This window comes from Corvus moneduloides, chromosome Z (genome assembly GCF_009650955.1).
Source record: "Corvus moneduloides isolate bCorMon1 chromosome Z, bCorMon1.pri, whole genome shotgun sequence".
Classification (NCBI taxonomy): domain Eukaryota; kingdom Metazoa; phylum Chordata; class Aves; order Passeriformes; family Corvidae; genus Corvus; species Corvus moneduloides.
Genome location: NC_045511.1, coordinates 68,339,435 through 68,356,475, shown reverse-complemented (window position 1 = coordinate 68,356,475; position 17,041 = coordinate 68,339,435). Strand labels below are relative to the sequence as shown.

Sequence of the window (17,041 nt, the reverse complement as noted above, 5' to 3'; positions counted from 1 at the left end):
CACATTCTACATAAAATAGGGGCAAACCAATTCAGCCAGATCTGAAGCAGCAGCTGCTCTACACTATCAAAATCTGGGTGCCCCATTCTCTCTTATTAAAATTTTTTTTTTAACTTACCACTACTTTGCTACTCTCACATTTCGCTGCTTCTTTCATGCCATCCTTTTCTTAAACACTTTTTGAACTGGATTGCATAGCACTACCACATCAATTTATACCACAAATAGTATGAGTGTGTTTCTATGTTACGGCTTCTTTTAAGAAGCTTAAAAGCATATGGCTTATTTCTGTGTTGTACAAAATCTTTCTGTAGAAGGAAAGCAAAGGAAATGTGTAATATTAGTATTATGTGAATTATTAGCATATTTAGAAATATTATTATTTCATTACTAATATCAGGGCATTCAGAAGGTTTCCATGAAAACATGATACATTGAAATATTCAAAGTTTTTGCATGAACAGTTTCACTGAAGTAGCTTATTATCAGAATCAAGGCCCATTCTATTCTACAGAAAGATGTACGTTGGATGGATCTCTGTAAGTCACTTCTATGCAGGAATTCCAGAGCTGCAGAAACAGAATTCTTGTGAGAGTTGTTTACAATAAAATTAGATAATAATAACAGTAACAACAGTAATGGTTATGATGATGAGGATGACGATAACAATGATGATGATAATAACAACATGACCATGTAGTTTTAAAAAATAAAAACAAACAAACAAAAACCCCAATAAAAATAGCAGAAAGCAACCAAATCTCTACTTATGACAAGAAATAACTTTATTATAGAAGAATTAATCACATAGGCCAAATATAAGCTATTATTAATAGCAGTTCTATTTTTGATCTGAGTTTTGCTCTTAGATTTGAATCTGTTCAACTAATAAATAATCTCCATGGCTCAGTTCCCTGTTTTTAAAAATTAAAACAGTACACATACCATCTCACAAGGGTGTTGCAAAGGAGAGTAAGGATGACAACAAATTCAGATTTTTACATGGGGAGTGACAGATACCATTCAGCTATGTCTATGTATCTGTTCTCTTGGAACAGATCAGGCATAGCCATCAGATTGAGGGACTCTGCAGAGGTGTGCTAATTTTGGAATGAGTATGAGGAAAAGCAGTGCAGGGTGATTTTGCCATGGGATTCCAGGACACAGGTCTGTTGCCCTGGCCCCAGAAGAATTAATCTGCTATACTGTGGTGGGAGGAGGCTACGGCACTGGTAGCACACCTTACACAGCCCTGTTCGTGACAACTGTAAGCCTCTATTTCACTGCAGCCCATAGGGACATGTCCAAACTCAGCACTGGTTCCCTACAGTCTAAAGGTGTTACACAAATACAAACTGATTTATAAAGGAAATCTGGCAATTGTTATACTACATAACAACAAGGAGAAACCATACATTTTCTTAAAACTATTTAAATTTTCAGCTAGTAAAAAGGTACCATCATTTTGCCAGGAAACATTTACTCTTTGCTTATGCAACTTGCAGTCTAGGGGCACAAACACCTTTGAAGAGGGAAGTCAAAATTATAAATGCAGCCAAGTTCCCTATGAAGAGCGGACAGAACTCCACTACTAAAGAAGTAGTAAAGTAGGTATGTTTATTTCCAGCGCTGGGACGCACGGGGGATCGCTCCTCCAAAATCATGCGTGCTGACAGCTGCATTCAGCTCGGTATTTACAGGGTTACAAGTTCCATATTCATTAAGTTTCGCAACACGTCTATACATATTCATCACCTAGCCCCGCCCAGCCTCGCTTCGTATTATAATGAACCCAAAAGTCATTTACATCCGCGTTGCGCTTGCACAGCGTAGTTCGGTGGCTTTGGTAGGGGTCTTCCGAGGGTCTTTTTGATGAAGTCAGGAGTCTTCATCATCCTGAACTTTTCACCTTTCTTCCCTATGCATGCTCTTTTGTACCCCTGGCCTGGGTTTAAGCTTCGAGACTGGTTTGAGCTAGTTTTGGGTTGAGCGCAGGATGTCTGTCTGAGACTCCCTCTGCCCTTATCAGTGGTCTCTTATCTTTTCTTCCTGCCCTGGTATGCTGACCAAGCTGGATGCATTGTTCCTAACAAACTAATTCTCCTGCTTCCCATCCCCCTGATTCACCTAGAGGCAAGTAGAGTAAATAAACAGTGTAAGAAAACCTGTTCCATGCAGTTGTGTCATGAGTCACTTTTAGACCAATACTGTAGATAAACAGTAATCTATTTGAAACATTATTTTTAAAAGGACTAATCTAAAAAGGACCGACTAACGGAGCGCTCAGAGGCAATAAGAAGTTGCCGATCTGAAAGATGTACTGAAATCACTCCAGATCACTTTTGCTCTTGGTAGGAGGGTGTTTAGTTTAGGTCCCTTGTGCAGCCACCAATCTCCAGAGCATCCTGGACCTGCTGCTCCATTTGCTCTCTCACAGCAAGTCAAGCCCCTGACTGCTTAAACCACAGAATCACATCAGTTCTCTAGCTTTGACTTTTCTATGAGCAACCACAGGCAAACAATCCTGGCAGCAATCCCAGAACTGTGCTCATCTTCAGTCAGGAGTATTCCAAAAAGCTCACAGAGTGACACCTTTGGTTCAGAATAAACTTTTAACAGAGTTTTAGATGGGGATAGAAATCATTGGGTAAGAGGCTCCAAGCATCACATGAAGCACGCTGTATCAAAATGTTTATTTCTCAATCTGGATGAACAGAAGTAACACACAATTAATTCCAAAGTCATCTGAAATACCAAGAAAGCAGAAACCACAGTGAGTGTTGTTATAAACATATATTATAGTATTGGCTTCTCGCAAAGTATTACGGTAGATATTATATAATGTTAGAAATGCTTTTGCTGTGTGGATGTAGTTTTCTCTCTTTTTAGCAAGAATGTTAGCAAGTGTGAGCAAGTAAGATAACCTCCAAGCGAGCAGAGGATGAGGCCCAAGAAGCTGCTAATCAACACTTTGTCCAGAGAACAAAAGGGCCCAAAGGCTACTCCACCCGGAGAACGGGCGGCCAGGAGAGTCCGAGAGCCCTTATCACCGCTCTGCCGGAGGGGCAAAGAGGCCCAAAGCTGCAATCAGCCCTGACTGGAGAATTAAGAGGTCCACCCCTACCATCGACTCTTACCTAGCGGGCCCAACCTCAAGAATCAAAAGAAATAAAACCACAAGGCCGAAGACTACGCATGCTCTAAAAAGGCAGAACCAAGGAGTGGCCATGCAGATCAATTCCTGGAAAAGTTTTAATATGAATAGAGAACGGACAGTAAAAATGGTATAAAAAGGACTCACCTCGAGCATCAGGTGTGCTCTTGGCAGAGCGCCAAGGCACCCGGCCGTTATCCCTTTGCTTTATTTTATGTGTCTCCTATTGTCTTTATATTAAACCCTCTAAATTCTCACAGGAGAGTAAACCTCGTTTTTCACAGTGTGTATCACAGAAGCCCTCTGTATGACACTATGATCTTTGGCAAAAAAAGCATCTCAAGGTTAGCACCCAGCTACAGAGAGAATTTCTGAAGGTCACCAGACTAAAAGACTATGTCCACTGCTGTCTGCAAAACATGAATAAAAACAGTATCGTCACCTACATGTGAGGGTGCGGGATAGAGAATTTATGTAGTTTTGTAGTCCACCTAAGGCCTGATACATGTCTTGACCTTACAGAAGAGAAGAGGTTCACTAGCAGGTAGAGCAGTCCAGTAGACTGGGAAAGAGGACAAACATCCACAGCAGCTCTTACTTAGTCTGCTTTCTTAAAGAAATATTTTCTAGAACAAGCAACAAACACAAAAAAGAATCTTCTGGCTCAGAAACAGATTTCATTACCTTTGTCATAATCTAAACAGTTGTATCTCCACAGACCTTGTCACATACAAATACTTTAGGAAGGTTTTTTTTTTTTAACTCTCCAATTTCCTCAATTATTACCAATTGTAACGGTTTAACAATACAGAAGCTATTACTTCATCAGGTGCAGATCATCCTGATAAGACTAAGTCAGCATTTCCACATTATCTTTTAAAGGAAGTGGCAAGGCAAGACTGAAATTGCAGCTTCTGAAGGAATAATGAGCACAGCTTCAGAAATGCTGGAATTTTCCACCTGCTGCAACCTGGATGTCCTCACGAAAGGTCAAAGAATGAAGAACTACAAGTTTCCTGCAACAATACCTCTGCCTGACAGTTGTTAGGATAAAGGCCTGCAGTTCTCATCTCAGTTTAATAAACTGCATTCATGACCATCACTGCTATTCATACATGAAACAACTCATAAATTGATGTGTAAACAATTTTTACATGTATATTTGGAATACTCTCTGCATTGCTAAACAAAAGAGTATTTTCTTTGGGTTTTACTTCCTAGTGCCAGAGTATGTAGTAGTATTAATCAACCCTTTCTTAAATGAAAGTATAAGGTATGCAGTAAAACCCATTTTGTTCACTTTTATTGTAAAGTTCCATTCCCTTATGGCTGTCCCAATGCTCCCTATTTTCTGTGTATCAAATATATTGTCAGCACCAGGCAAAAGTTGTAAATGAGCCATTTTCAGTGAAGCTGATGTGTTTGTCAAGGCATAAATAACGTAAGGCAGGATGGGATGCAGAAAAGGCACATCAGCTGGACACACTTGTTAAAATGCTGAGCAGGAGTACTGTTGATACTGGGATCTGAAAACTCACACTGAGGCTTCAGTTTTAACATCTCGTTGTGATCAGGAAGGGAATTCACACAGATGGGTTTTTTCATGCTACACAAAAACCTGGGAAGACATAAGAGTATTGACTGACATTTGATCCTTTTATAGGATTTTTTTCTCTATTTTTGCTCCCAAACATGAAGGAATGAAAACGAAGTGTAAACATAAAGTTGAAAGCAAATGGGGGAAAAAAAGGTTACTAAACCAGACTGCGGTCCTACAAGGGGATATTTATTCTGTAACCACTGAGTTCTGTGTAGTGGAAGTCTATACGGCACTAAATGGGATCTTGCACATTTGCCTTATTATAAGCACAAGAGACAAATTGTATAACTCAGCAGACAAACTCTTATACAGAGGAAGACAGGCAATTAAACCCTCCCAGTGTAGAAAATACACCAGACTCAAAAAAGTCTCATGACTCACGGATGGGTGTCTAAGCTGCTTTTTAAGAATGCCACAGCCTCCACTTGTGCTCTGTCCTAGCACTTCACTCTTCTGCAACTTTCCTAATTTCTGTTTTCCCAGATACAGTTCAGATTGCTACTTCAGAAAGGAAGTGAATACTCTGTTTTCTGCCATCACAGTGGATAAGAAAAATAGTCTTTATATATTTAAAGCCCATGTTTCACCTTCTTTTGAGTAAAGAACCCCATTTTTTGCATCTCTAATCATCTTACATAAGCTGCTCTTGTCTTTCTCTAAATGATCCACCAACTGAATGGATGACAGCACACAGAACTAGACACCAGCTTAAAGCATACACTGAAAAGAGACTAAAACTTGAAAGCAGAAGTCCTGTTCTACAACAGTACAACTCTGTTAATTCAAATTTAACTTGAGAACCACTATAAATTTCAAAAGTGTTTCATCAAGCACACATCCTGTACGTCTACCACCAAATGTGCTGTTGTCTACTTATCCCTACTTTATCTCAGTTGATAAGCAATTTTTCAAGCAATACCTTCATCTGTCAGCACCAATTGTCACTCTTATCCCCCAGCAAGTCTCCAGTTTTCCTTAGCTTGGTGTCATCTCAGATTGAAGAAAGTTTACCCATTATTATGTCACCCAGATCATTAATCCTTAATAATGCTGACCTAATGATGCCCAGGCCATCCTTCTGATTTCAATTTGATACAGAATTTTATTGGTAAAACAAAGCACTGGAGTCTAACGACCTCCAAGTATAGCTCAGAAAAAAACCCAAACTCTCTCTTATTCTAGTTCCTTGACTTGCCTACAAGTGTCATAAAACAACATCAAAAGCCTTAAAAAAGACAAGACAAAGGGCATTTCTTGTTTCACTCCCACCATAAACTGCTGACACTAGATCTAGATTAGATGGGTTTGACTGAACTTTTTCTTAACAAATCCATATTCAGCAAGTTGTCTGTAGACTGACCCCCATCTCAACACATTTTTGAAAAAAAGCAACGCATTTTATCTTTCCCCATTTTCTGTTACTTCCATCTTTTAGAAGAGCTCAGGAAAAAAGAATGGAAAATAATTCTGAAGCTGTCCTTAGGAATATTACACAAAGATCTTCAAGTACAACTAACTAAAACAAGTCCAAGCACTCCTCAAATTCTTTCTTCCCTCTACCATCTAAGGTATTTGTTACCAGTCCTATTTGCACAAACAGTCTCACTATATGTGTTATTTTCAGTGTAGAAAGCAAAACAAAACAAAAAAGAGAAAACAACTCACACTTGTCAGCATTAGTCAGCAGCAGCTCACTGGCTCCCTCTCTTGGGTACTCTTTCTCTGTTTTTTCTGTCACTTTTCCAAAACTGTTTCCATACTGTGGGACAACTTCACACTTGAAATTCCCTGCTAGTTTCAATTTCTGCATGTTCAGGTGCTTGTTCACAACTAACTTGCAACTTGATCCAGTTCCACAATGCTGAGCATCATCAGATACAAGACAGGGTTAACAATCAGCCAGCCCCAAAACCCTGTATGCTTTATTCATAATTCAGCCATCTGAGCTTTTACTTCACAGCTCTGTCCTGCCTTGGCTACCTCTCACAGTACTATTCCAAGTGGGCAGCCTATACCACCACTCCTTCCTCTGGGGGAGCAGGTCACGGTTCCCTCCCCACCTCCCCACCACGGTGTGTCTGTGTGTGTCTCTCCCCCGTTTCATACGAGATACGGACAAGACAGCCAGCCCCCGACCGGTACTTCCCAGAACAGAAATGTGTTTTCCAGATGACACAACAAATGCATATTCTACTCACTACAAATAGCTTTAACTTTGTTCTCTGATCACCTACTCCGTACTGATAGCACAAACTGCATCTCTCAACCTGTGTCCCCTTTGTGGCCAAAGCTCTCATCTCTGGAGACTGAACTGTTGCAGGCAAACAAAGGTCCATCTGTCAACAGAGAAGCGGAGTTTGTCAATAGAATCTCTCCCATTCTGTGCTTTCTTTTGTGCTGTTCGCTAGTTTCAAATATACTGCTAATACACAGTAACAATTCAACCTACAGACTTGGTCAGCAACTACCACGAGCACAGGTTTCATTCAGAGATGGTCTGGTCTCTGCCACCTGACTTAGCCTCCAAAATTACGTAAGGGATTTCATCGAATAACCACTAATACTACATAAATACTGCTCTTTTCTATTAAATATAAAAAATACTGCTGCAGAAAAACCCTCAGAAGAAAGGAGATATTGAATGTGCTGATTACAATTAAGCATTACAGTGATGTTAATTAACACAGGTCAATAATGCAAAAGTCACTGCACTAGGATGAATTCCATATATGTACTATTTATTCTAAAAGATGCATGTGAATGTTCACAGTAAAAATAAGGTGGATTTGAAAAGCCACGTATCCACAGCACAACTTTTCCTTTAAATGCCATTTGAAGCCCATCCTTTGGACAACACTCAACTAGGCACAACACGAGCCTTGTTAATGCCCTTCCTCTACCAGCTGAGATACCAGAGTCTCAATAAAACCTCCGCTGTTCTTTTACACTTCCGGAAATGAATTCACTTTTAGAGGGATTTCTTAGTTCAGATCATTTGGAGTGAAGTGTGTTTAAAAATCAAGCAGACATAACCAGAGGGATCACAACTAACCCCGAAGCTCTTTTCTCCCCCCCCGCCTCCACCATCTTGTGCCAACATTAAAAGTCACACAGCCAGATAAAAAGTCACAATATAAACTGGCCATGCTGCAAAGAAATATTTCTTACTGAGCTAGTGTACAGCTAAGGTGATTCCTTGAACAAATTCTAGTGCAGACAGAGTGAAACTTCAGGACCATGCACAGTAGAACAACTCATCTGGCAGAACAGGCTGACTTAAAAAATCATGAAACCCTCTACTTGCTACTCCCAGTTTACTGCATAAGGAGTGCAGGTACACAGCTGAGGGGTGTGTTTTTTGCAAGAAAGGCCAGGTGCCCAAGTATTTTGTGAGGTTACTTACTTCAAATCAGAACATGTATGACCTGTTGCTTCAATCAATTTCAGGTAATCTCTAGCCTACCCCAGCAATCAGAGACAAAGAGGACTGTTAAATAATTTTAGAAGCCATCCACAACTATCAGCAAAGTATTTGCATGCGGCACCCTCAAACAATAAATACAAATAAAAACAAGGAGCTGACTGGAACAATTCTTCTCTCATTCAAATGCCTCCCAACAGAGTCAACCCATCCATGAATTTCAAACTATAGGTTTTGCCAAATTAAATTTGAAAACATATAGAAAGTTGCTCCTTAGCAACTCCTAACACGAGTTAACCAACAGCGGTTAAGGAGGATGCCATCTGCCTTGTCTGCTGTAAATGGAAGATGCAGTCACACATGAGCTAAACAAGACCAAATATTTACCATAATCCCAGTCATTCCGCTGGAACAGTCACCAGTGGTTCCTCTGCTATAAAGCCAGGGCTATGCATTTGCTAGAAAGACCAAGTACTGAAGCATCCTATGAGGGCCCCTGCTCCCCATCACCCCTGGGAAGAAAGTAACAGAGTATGTTTGTGAAGTTCATCTTTCAGAATTGCCACCAAGAAACCCAAGAAAACAGAAGGCAAAAACATCCCAGTTTAACAACTACTTCTTTTTTCACCACAAAAGGGAAGTAAATGACTTAGAAATTACTGACTTTAAAGAGAGGTTAACTTCTCTTACAGTAATAACCCAAATAACATGGTACTTGCAACAATCTCAGCAAAAAATAAATAAAAAGCAATTAAAAATAATAAAGATAACATATAACTTCAATGCTTGGAAGCCAGCTGGATGGTAACTTTCAAAGGGATCCAAAAAATTGACATTTGTATTTTCAAGTGAATTACTGTTCAGTCAGTCTTTCCACAGTACAATCTACCTGGACAACAAGCTCCTAAGAAAGAAAATACAGTAATGCCACGTAACAACAAGCCTGAGATATATACTTCAGTCCCTTTTACCAGACTGTTAGTGCCTATGAGGAAAGACAAAAGCAATAGCCTACACAAAACACACCAAGTAACTTCACTAACTTCAAAACAGTAGCAGCTCCAGCTAAAACACCCTTCAGGTGTCTGCTGTTTACATAAGAACAGGACTGCTAACTAATTAAAAAATTTAATGTGTTCAGAAAATTCAAGCTGGAATACATTCCTCCAACTGTGTATCAGCTGTAACATATACAGACTTTGAAATACATAATCCCTTAATGAATGTTGATTCTTGGTGTATTTTCTAGACACAGTATTTAACAAAAGGGATACCTTTTTCTTCATCCTAAACTAAGCATGTCTCTCTGGCTTTTCATATATGTCCACCCACCTGGCTTTCCCCATAGCTTATTCCTTTTTTGTTTATGATGCTCTGAGAGGACCTGTGGAAGACAAAGTTGGACTAAAACCCCACAAAATTCTATAAAACTGTGGAATCATTGACTAAGGCAAGTCCCAAGAGAAACAGAGAAAACATACTACAATCATGTGAGAAACAGCACAGTGCTTCCAGTCACCATTAGACTCGATATACAGTAAGTATTCTGCTGTATCCATATAAAAGCAATCCTTCAGTAACATGGACCACAAACACTGTGACAGCCTCCTAACGGAGAGGGCTGAAGACTAAGCTTAAGGAACAAGTCTAGGAACAGATCTGGAAGCTGAAGTTATTTTCAAGACAAACTAAAGCACTCGTGCAAGGACAAAATACATTTTACCAAAGTGGGGTGGGGAGGGGGGGCAGGGAGGGGCAGGGGCAGCAGTTTGGGGGTTCTGGAGATTTGGGAGGTTTTTTCCCCTGGAATTTCTAAAACTGAGTTGGTTTAAAGAAAACACAGAGCAAATACTCCAGACCTCAAGTGAGAATAAAATCCTGTACTGAGGTCTTAACAGCTTTTTTAGCTTTGTCGTAAGAACAGCCCGTTGTATGAAGAGCCAGACTGAAGGCAAGGACTAAACAAAGCTTTGCCCCAATCTTGCTGACATTCTGCAGACTGCTTCTAAATGATGTCTCCTTGTTAGACAGCTGGACTGAGGCCAGACTTAGGACTGTACAGTACTGGGATCAAACTGCTTTTGAAATTTGAAATCCCAGTAGCTGCAAAACTAGCAGCAAAATAAATATTATTTCTCTCACAAGTCTTCAAAGGCAGTTTTTTATTTCCACCTGTTCTGCTAGAGTTGACCTTTCATAAACCTCTTGCTTGTAGGATAAATAGCTTTACCACTCCCTAGCCTGCTGACATTTGAGCACTCAAAACAGCTTGTGCCTGATACTGCTGTCGAACAGCACAGAATACCCTGCAGAGACTAGAAAGCCTCTGTTTGCAGAATATTAACTCATGCCCAAAGTAAGTTCTCAGAGACCCTGACTGAACATGTTTGCCTGACTTCATAAATGGTCATCTTATGGATTTAACACGTGTTTTACCACCAGTGGTAACTTGACTGGTCACAGAGAACCCACACTGATTTTGCTGCTTCCTTTAATCGGTCCTTTTGTGCTTCAATAGGCATCTCTTTAAATGTTAAGCACAGAAGTTGAAGCACATTAGCAAAATCAGGCACTTGAAAAAAATATTAAACTAAATGGTAAGGACTGCTGTGGAGAGTAACAGAGACCATAGAAGAATAAATCTCCTCCCTTAAAAACACAATGAATAGATACATACTTTATCTTCTTGATAGTACTGGTTTTCTCCTCTAGTAGCACACAGCCACTAGATGCAGAAACACTGAGGGGGTGCCAAAATATACTCAGCAAGAAAGCTGGGAATGTCCTACTACTGTGACAACCCATGAAAAAGGGAAGGATCAGCCTGTACTTGCAAAGGCTTTGAGCTCCTAAAGCAAGGTACCACTGAAACCACTCAGGTAACAAATCAAATCCAACAAGTTTCTTTTAAGTGCTTCTGTGCAGGGCTCGAGAAGGCACGGTCATTCAGCACATCCTTTTAACAGGCTGTATAAGCTCATTACAAAGTTAGTACGTTTATCGGGTTTTTAACATCTTACTCTACTTTTACCAAGATTTTCTGTAAGACATTCACCCCAGTGTATAAAAAAAAATTGTGTACACAGACAACATCATTTTCACACAAACTCTACAAACAGAACTTCATTCCACTATTGTTAATATGATGACAAAGTTCTATTTGAACTAAACACTAGCTTTACCTTTCTCCTTCACAATCCTAAAATTATTTATCCATGCTCAAAATTTAAAATTGGAAAGCTAGCATATTTGTAACTTAATAATGAAATTAACTTTTTCTTCACCCATTATTTCCACAGCTCATACCTTAATTTTAAAGCAGAAGTATTTCCTGCAAATTCAAAATTACCTTCTTTAGACTTTGCAGCGTTAGAATGGAGTAATCCAAAACCCATTGAGGGACTTCTGCAGTGAAGATGAAATTCATTATGTACTAAATGGAATTTCAGTACAATCCATATATAATAAAGCTACAAGGCAAGTAGGTTTCTGAAGAAGACATTAATCTAGCCTGTCACCCAGAAAAACCCAGCATTCAAGACTACATATGCAGACAGTAGCCCACCCCCCCACCCCCCTAAAAAAAAAAGAAAAAAAGAAAAAAAAGCACAGGTGTCCTCCCCAAAACATCAACCCTCTGAAATTGAAAATGTTTATAACTGTAACAACAGATTCTGAAGCTTTTCAAAGCAAACAGAATAAAACAAAGAAAAGCAATTACTGCTTTTTCAGTTAACAGCTCTTTGTTAATAACAACAGAATCCAGCTACAGCTGCAAAACTAAAGTTCTGATGTGAACAGTGTTTAAGGCTGCCTTCTGCTCTCAGCAATGCTCATCCAGCTGATCTCAAGCATTCAGAATCCAGCCTTAACTGTGGACTGCTTTGCAACTGAGGAGTTGGGGAGGGTGCAGGGAAGTATTTTTGGTTGGCTGGTTGGTTGGTTAGTTGTTTCTTGTGAAATTACGTCTTGTTGTAGAAGTATCAGAAGAATGCCAAACATTTTAAGACGTTAAAATAATTAAGTAATAAATATTAATCCCAAAAGAATCAAAAGCCATTTCAGTACAAGCCAACAAGTTAAAGCTCTGGTGTTTTCTTAGTACTCTTCTCTAGCTGGATGCTGCAAAATTTCAATATGCACATGTAAATGCAAGACTCAGAGACACTGGTTTAGCATTCCATATCCCATAGCTCAGTGTCTTCTGGATTATAATCACCAATGGTACATGCTTAATTAGGCTTTATTGTTTTGATATCATCCTATTTAGAGCCTGAAAACTAATCAATATCTCAGGTGAGAGCCTGAACACTAATCAGTATCTCAGGACATGCTCCTCCTCTCCATCTGTGCCTGTACTTCCCTGCTATTATTTGAAGCGGTTTATTACAGTTTGATGCACGACAAAGCATTTCCACAGCTGAGACACCATGCTATTCCATTAGGAATGCAAATAGCTCTTTTCCCCATGCAATATGAACTAAATAAACACACACACAAAATGCCTGCTTTGGCTGGCATAAGTAGTAAGAAGTATAAAGATCTTCTCTTCCTTAACAGCTCTGGAGCTGGAGAAACAGAAATTTTATAAACAAACTGCTGTATGTGCCAGGCAAAGAAATGACTGACCAAGCTTCAGCCCTGCAAACAAAGGGATACTAATTTTCAAAGATAAAATTTATACTCAGTAGCAGCTGCAAAATTGCAAATTTCAGCCCCATTTCATTGAAAATAAGCTACTTTTTAAAAAGCTTATGCTAGTGATAGGTTATAGATCACAGGGAAGTCTAGTTCTAGTACACAAGAAAGGAGCTGATTTTACAGTGCTGGCTTCTATCTCTTCAGCTCTTTATACAGATGCCTGGGCATTTATTGCTTATTTATTGTTTAACCCGCTGTAAAAGACCTTGTGACATGCAGAAGTCAGCCTCCAAACTCCACTGGGGCTGCAAGAAAGGCAAAAAAATTGTTGGCCACAAGGATGAGCGAAGGGAAGTCCAAGGAAGCAGGGCATGAAGGAACAGGAAAACCAAGCAACTGGCCCGTATGAAACAAAAAAACCCTCTATGAATAAACCCAGAAGCAAGACAAACAGGATGTGTAGAGTGGCAAGATGAAGTTTAGTGTAAAAGCAGCTGTAACTTTTTTCTCTTTATTTTAATTTGTGACATTAAAAAAGATGCAATTACCTAAACATTAGGGCTCTAAACAACAACAACCCCCCAGCTGCTATACTTCTGACAAGGCCAGTGAGTCCATAAATCAGACCGAGTTGGCTCTAAGACTATGGTGGCACATACTATAAAGACATCCAAATCTGACTAGACAAGTCTTCTCCTGCATCAGCCACTGCCATAAAACAGATTATAAGCAAAATTGAGTAACTACAGAAAGCAAGAAAGGCATTCCATTTACACAGCTCGTTACCCAGGCTATCTAATGAAGTAAAGCCATGTAAAAGATCATTCCTTAAATATTCTTTCCCTCCTTTCTCACACATATAGAGAAATACGTGTCTGGGGACTGTGCTTTGCGCACCAATACACCACATACAGAGATTTAAAGTAAGATAGTAATTTGTAACACCATGTTCTCTGATAAAAGCCAGTTCTGCGTAGAAAGCAAAACTCCCTCCTGAAGCAAAGTATCAGCAACCTTCAACAATGAATCCACCATCTCCTGAAGGACTTTCAACCACCACCCAGGCCCTGGGCTTTATTTCCATCTCCTCATGAAATCCAGTGTCCCTACTCAGACACATCCTAGAGTTTTCAACACTGTACTTCAAGCAACACTCTGAAACACCTACTTAGAAGAACACAGACTACAAATCTGGGACAAAACTAAGGGAATGTGGATCAGTCGATCAGAAAGGAGTAGCTTGTGTCATGGTAACATCTCTCAATCGTCTGTATGAAACTCTAGAACAGCAACATTAACATTCCCCGAGTAAGGTCTTTAAATTATAAATACACAGAGAGTTTACACTGCAGAAAAACATCACAGTACAGATCAGCAAGTGTGCTCTGAGGAGACAGTGCACACTTTACATGAACGTTGTAAGTTTTCAGATATCAGAATCAATTCCATGAAACTGTAAACAAACGGAAAGGGAAGCAGTCTTAGCACACTGGTTGGAAAGTACACATTTTCAAAGTTTATATTTCAAAACCACAACTGTCAAAATAATCATTAGGCTGGGGGGGACAGGGGAGGAAAGTGTTCAGGGAGATGTTTAGATAAGAAATATCACAACCCTTGAACTTTATTTTTAAAGTGACTGCCAGTTGTTACAGATTTTCAACAACTTTCTGGCTCCAAAGAGATGGCAGTGGGGATTCAAGTTTACTTAGCCTTTTTGTGGGGTCATATTCTTAGGTTACAGGTTAAATGGCCAATTTAAGAAATTCCCTCACTGCCCCAGTTCTCTAGAGGCATTTACTCATGGCATGCAACAGCGTAAGTTTCATTTTGAAAACGCAAGTTTCCAGCACCTCTGGCAAATCCCACCTTTTGAAGTTCGGTATTTTTTAAATGATGGCGTGAGAGCTCAGAAATACCACTGCCACAAAACCAACTCCTGACCAAAACACATCAACCTTCCACTGGGGCTTATTTCCGACTGTCTCCTGCCAATGTACATGCTCACCCTTCCACACCAAAATATCAGCCTGGGTGACACTCCTCAAACTCTCTGAGGACCAGCAGAGGAATTTAAACGAAACTGTGTAACAGGAGTATTGATTAAACCGTACTGACAACCCAAATCATAGGATCCGGGAGAACAGTACGAGTTTTCTCCTAGGTTACCTACGACCGGCTTTTTGTGTGTTTACTTGCAAAAACCACCTGCCCGGGGCACGAGTTGATAAAAACCAGGTTTGGAGGCGTCACCTTTCAGCCCCGGCGGACGTGGAAGTGCTGCGGGCAGCGTTCGCCCGCTGTCCCGGGAAGCTCTCGGTGCCGAGGCCCCGCCGGAGCCCCCGGTGGCGGCGGGAGCGGGGCGGGAGCCGCGGAGCGCCCGGCGGGGCTGCGCTCCCGCAACTGCTCCAAGTCGCCCACAAGTTGAGCGCCGGGGCACGCGAGGCGGGGGGGAAGGACGAGACGGCTCCGTAGCAGCAAAGAGCCGCCTCTCGCTGTCGCTACCTGCTGATGAAGCCATCCCCATCGCCGTCGCAGGTCTGGAAGAGCCGCCTCATCCTCTCCTCCTCGCCCGTGCTGGAGGTATCGGTGCTGCTGCTGCCGGCGCTGCTCACCTCGGCTACAGCGGCTGCCGCCATCACGCGCCCCGCTCCGGAGGAGGAGGAGGAGGTGGGGAAGGAGGAGGAGGCGAGGCTGCCTCGGGCGCCCGGAATTCCCAGTGCCGCCGCGCCTGCAAAGTGCGAGCGGCAGCACAAAGCGGGGTGGGGGCCCCGCCGGCCCCGCACCCACCGCCCGCGGGGGGGAGACCCGGGCCGGGATCCCGCCGGGGCTCGGAGCGGGGACAGGGCAGATGAGGCTCGGAGCTCCCCGCCTGCGCACGGCATCGTCCTGCTTTCCTGCCGCCGCTGCCCGGCGCCGGGATCACGGCGGGACCCGCCGGGAGCGAGCGGGCGGTGCCGCCAGCCCCGAGCCAGCCGCCCTCGCTGCCGGGGGACGCGTCCGGCCGCCGAGTGCGGGCCCCCCAAACCCGCCCCGAGGCTCGCTTGCTCCCCTCGGGCTGGGCAGGGCCGGCTCCCGGCTCCGGAGGTGCTGCTTTGGCTGCGGCTTTGGCTGGTCTGCGGAAGCCAAGCCCAGAGAAACCAACAAACGCCAGCGTTTTCTGTAGCCCTGCGTTTGCACTGGAAGCTGTTTGGTGGGGTATGGTCAGGTAATGCAGGTAAAAGCATTCTGAGGTGCCCCTCTGGACTCATCCAGTTCCTTTCCACTGATCAAATTTTACCTGCGAGGTCAACAATTCGTTTTTCTGTCCCTGAACGCGTTTGCGGGCTATACCCTTCCATGTCTGTTGGTCTCCTTTTCATTTAAAGAAAAGTAATTTTCTTTGCGGGTTCCATGAGGCCAGATGAAAAAAAAAAAAAAAAAAAATCTTGCCTCTATACTACGGCTTCTTAATTTCCTTTAGTATCTTTGCCACCCTTCTCAATATCTAGTTAAGTTCTAGTCACTGCTTTTTATTCTTATTTCTGTGAAAAGAACTGATACGCCACCAGCACTGTGGTGTTTTATCTCTACTGGAAATAGGTATTCTGAAAGGGTCTAGAACAGCATTTCTGTTTACATTAGCATTACGTTTCTTATTCCATCACTCTGTGATTAATGTGGGACAACTAATTTTTTTTCCTAACCTGTTTCTGTATTTGAAAAAAAGGACCCTGTTATTAAGGACATGCGTTTCTCTCACAGTATCAGGTATTATCCTTCTCCTATTAATTAAGTCTTTGAAGACATCCAGTTCATGCCACAAAACATCTTCCTTGTTGCTGAGAGGGATTAATGAATATATAAATTCAGCAAAGTTATCACACTCGTTGCACAGGCCCTTTCAAGTACGCTAACTGATGGCAACAGTTCTAATTGTTAATATTTATTGTACCTTGATTAAGTAAGTCATTACAAGGTAAAGAGTCCCTCTGGCATTTTATTAACTAGAGCTGCTTGCAAGTGCAAGCACGCATACACTCACTCTCGGATTCTCTCGGTGTCTGCAGATTTCCAAATTAGGTTGCTCACACTAGTTCTTGCTGGATGACCAGGGCACTGTGGTATGGAGCCAACACACTTCCACACTCTTTCAAGGCACCGAGACCAGAGGATGCTGCAACTACCCTTTCAGATGTTCCATCTTCTGACCTACAGTGGTCTGACTCTTAGTCTTAGCGCACGC

The 17,041-nt window shown here is 41.7% G+C and overlaps 2 protein-coding genes across 3 annotated transcripts in view; both read right to left on the bottom strand.

The window, feature by feature from the left end:
* Positions 1–15,716, bottom strand: part of MCC (MCC regulator of WNT signaling pathway) — a 186,785-nt gene extending 171,069 nt beyond the window's left edge. Inside the window, exon 1 of one of the 2 annotated variants that reach the window (XM_032096158.1) lies at positions 15,322–15,716. In XM_032096158.1, coding sequence (XP_031952049.1) covers positions 15,322–15,701 — 380 coding nt within the window. In that variant the 5' untranslated portion in view covers positions 15,702–15,716. The remainder of the gene's footprint in view (positions 1–15,321) is intronic. The other variant, XM_032096159.1, reaches the window with a different exon arrangement.
* LOC116437867 (T-cell activation Rho GTPase-activating protein-like) overlaps positions 1–17,041 on the bottom strand; it is a 633,784-nt gene that overhangs the window by 450,672 nt on the left and 166,071 nt on the right. The gene's annotated exons all lie outside the window — the stretch shown is intronic.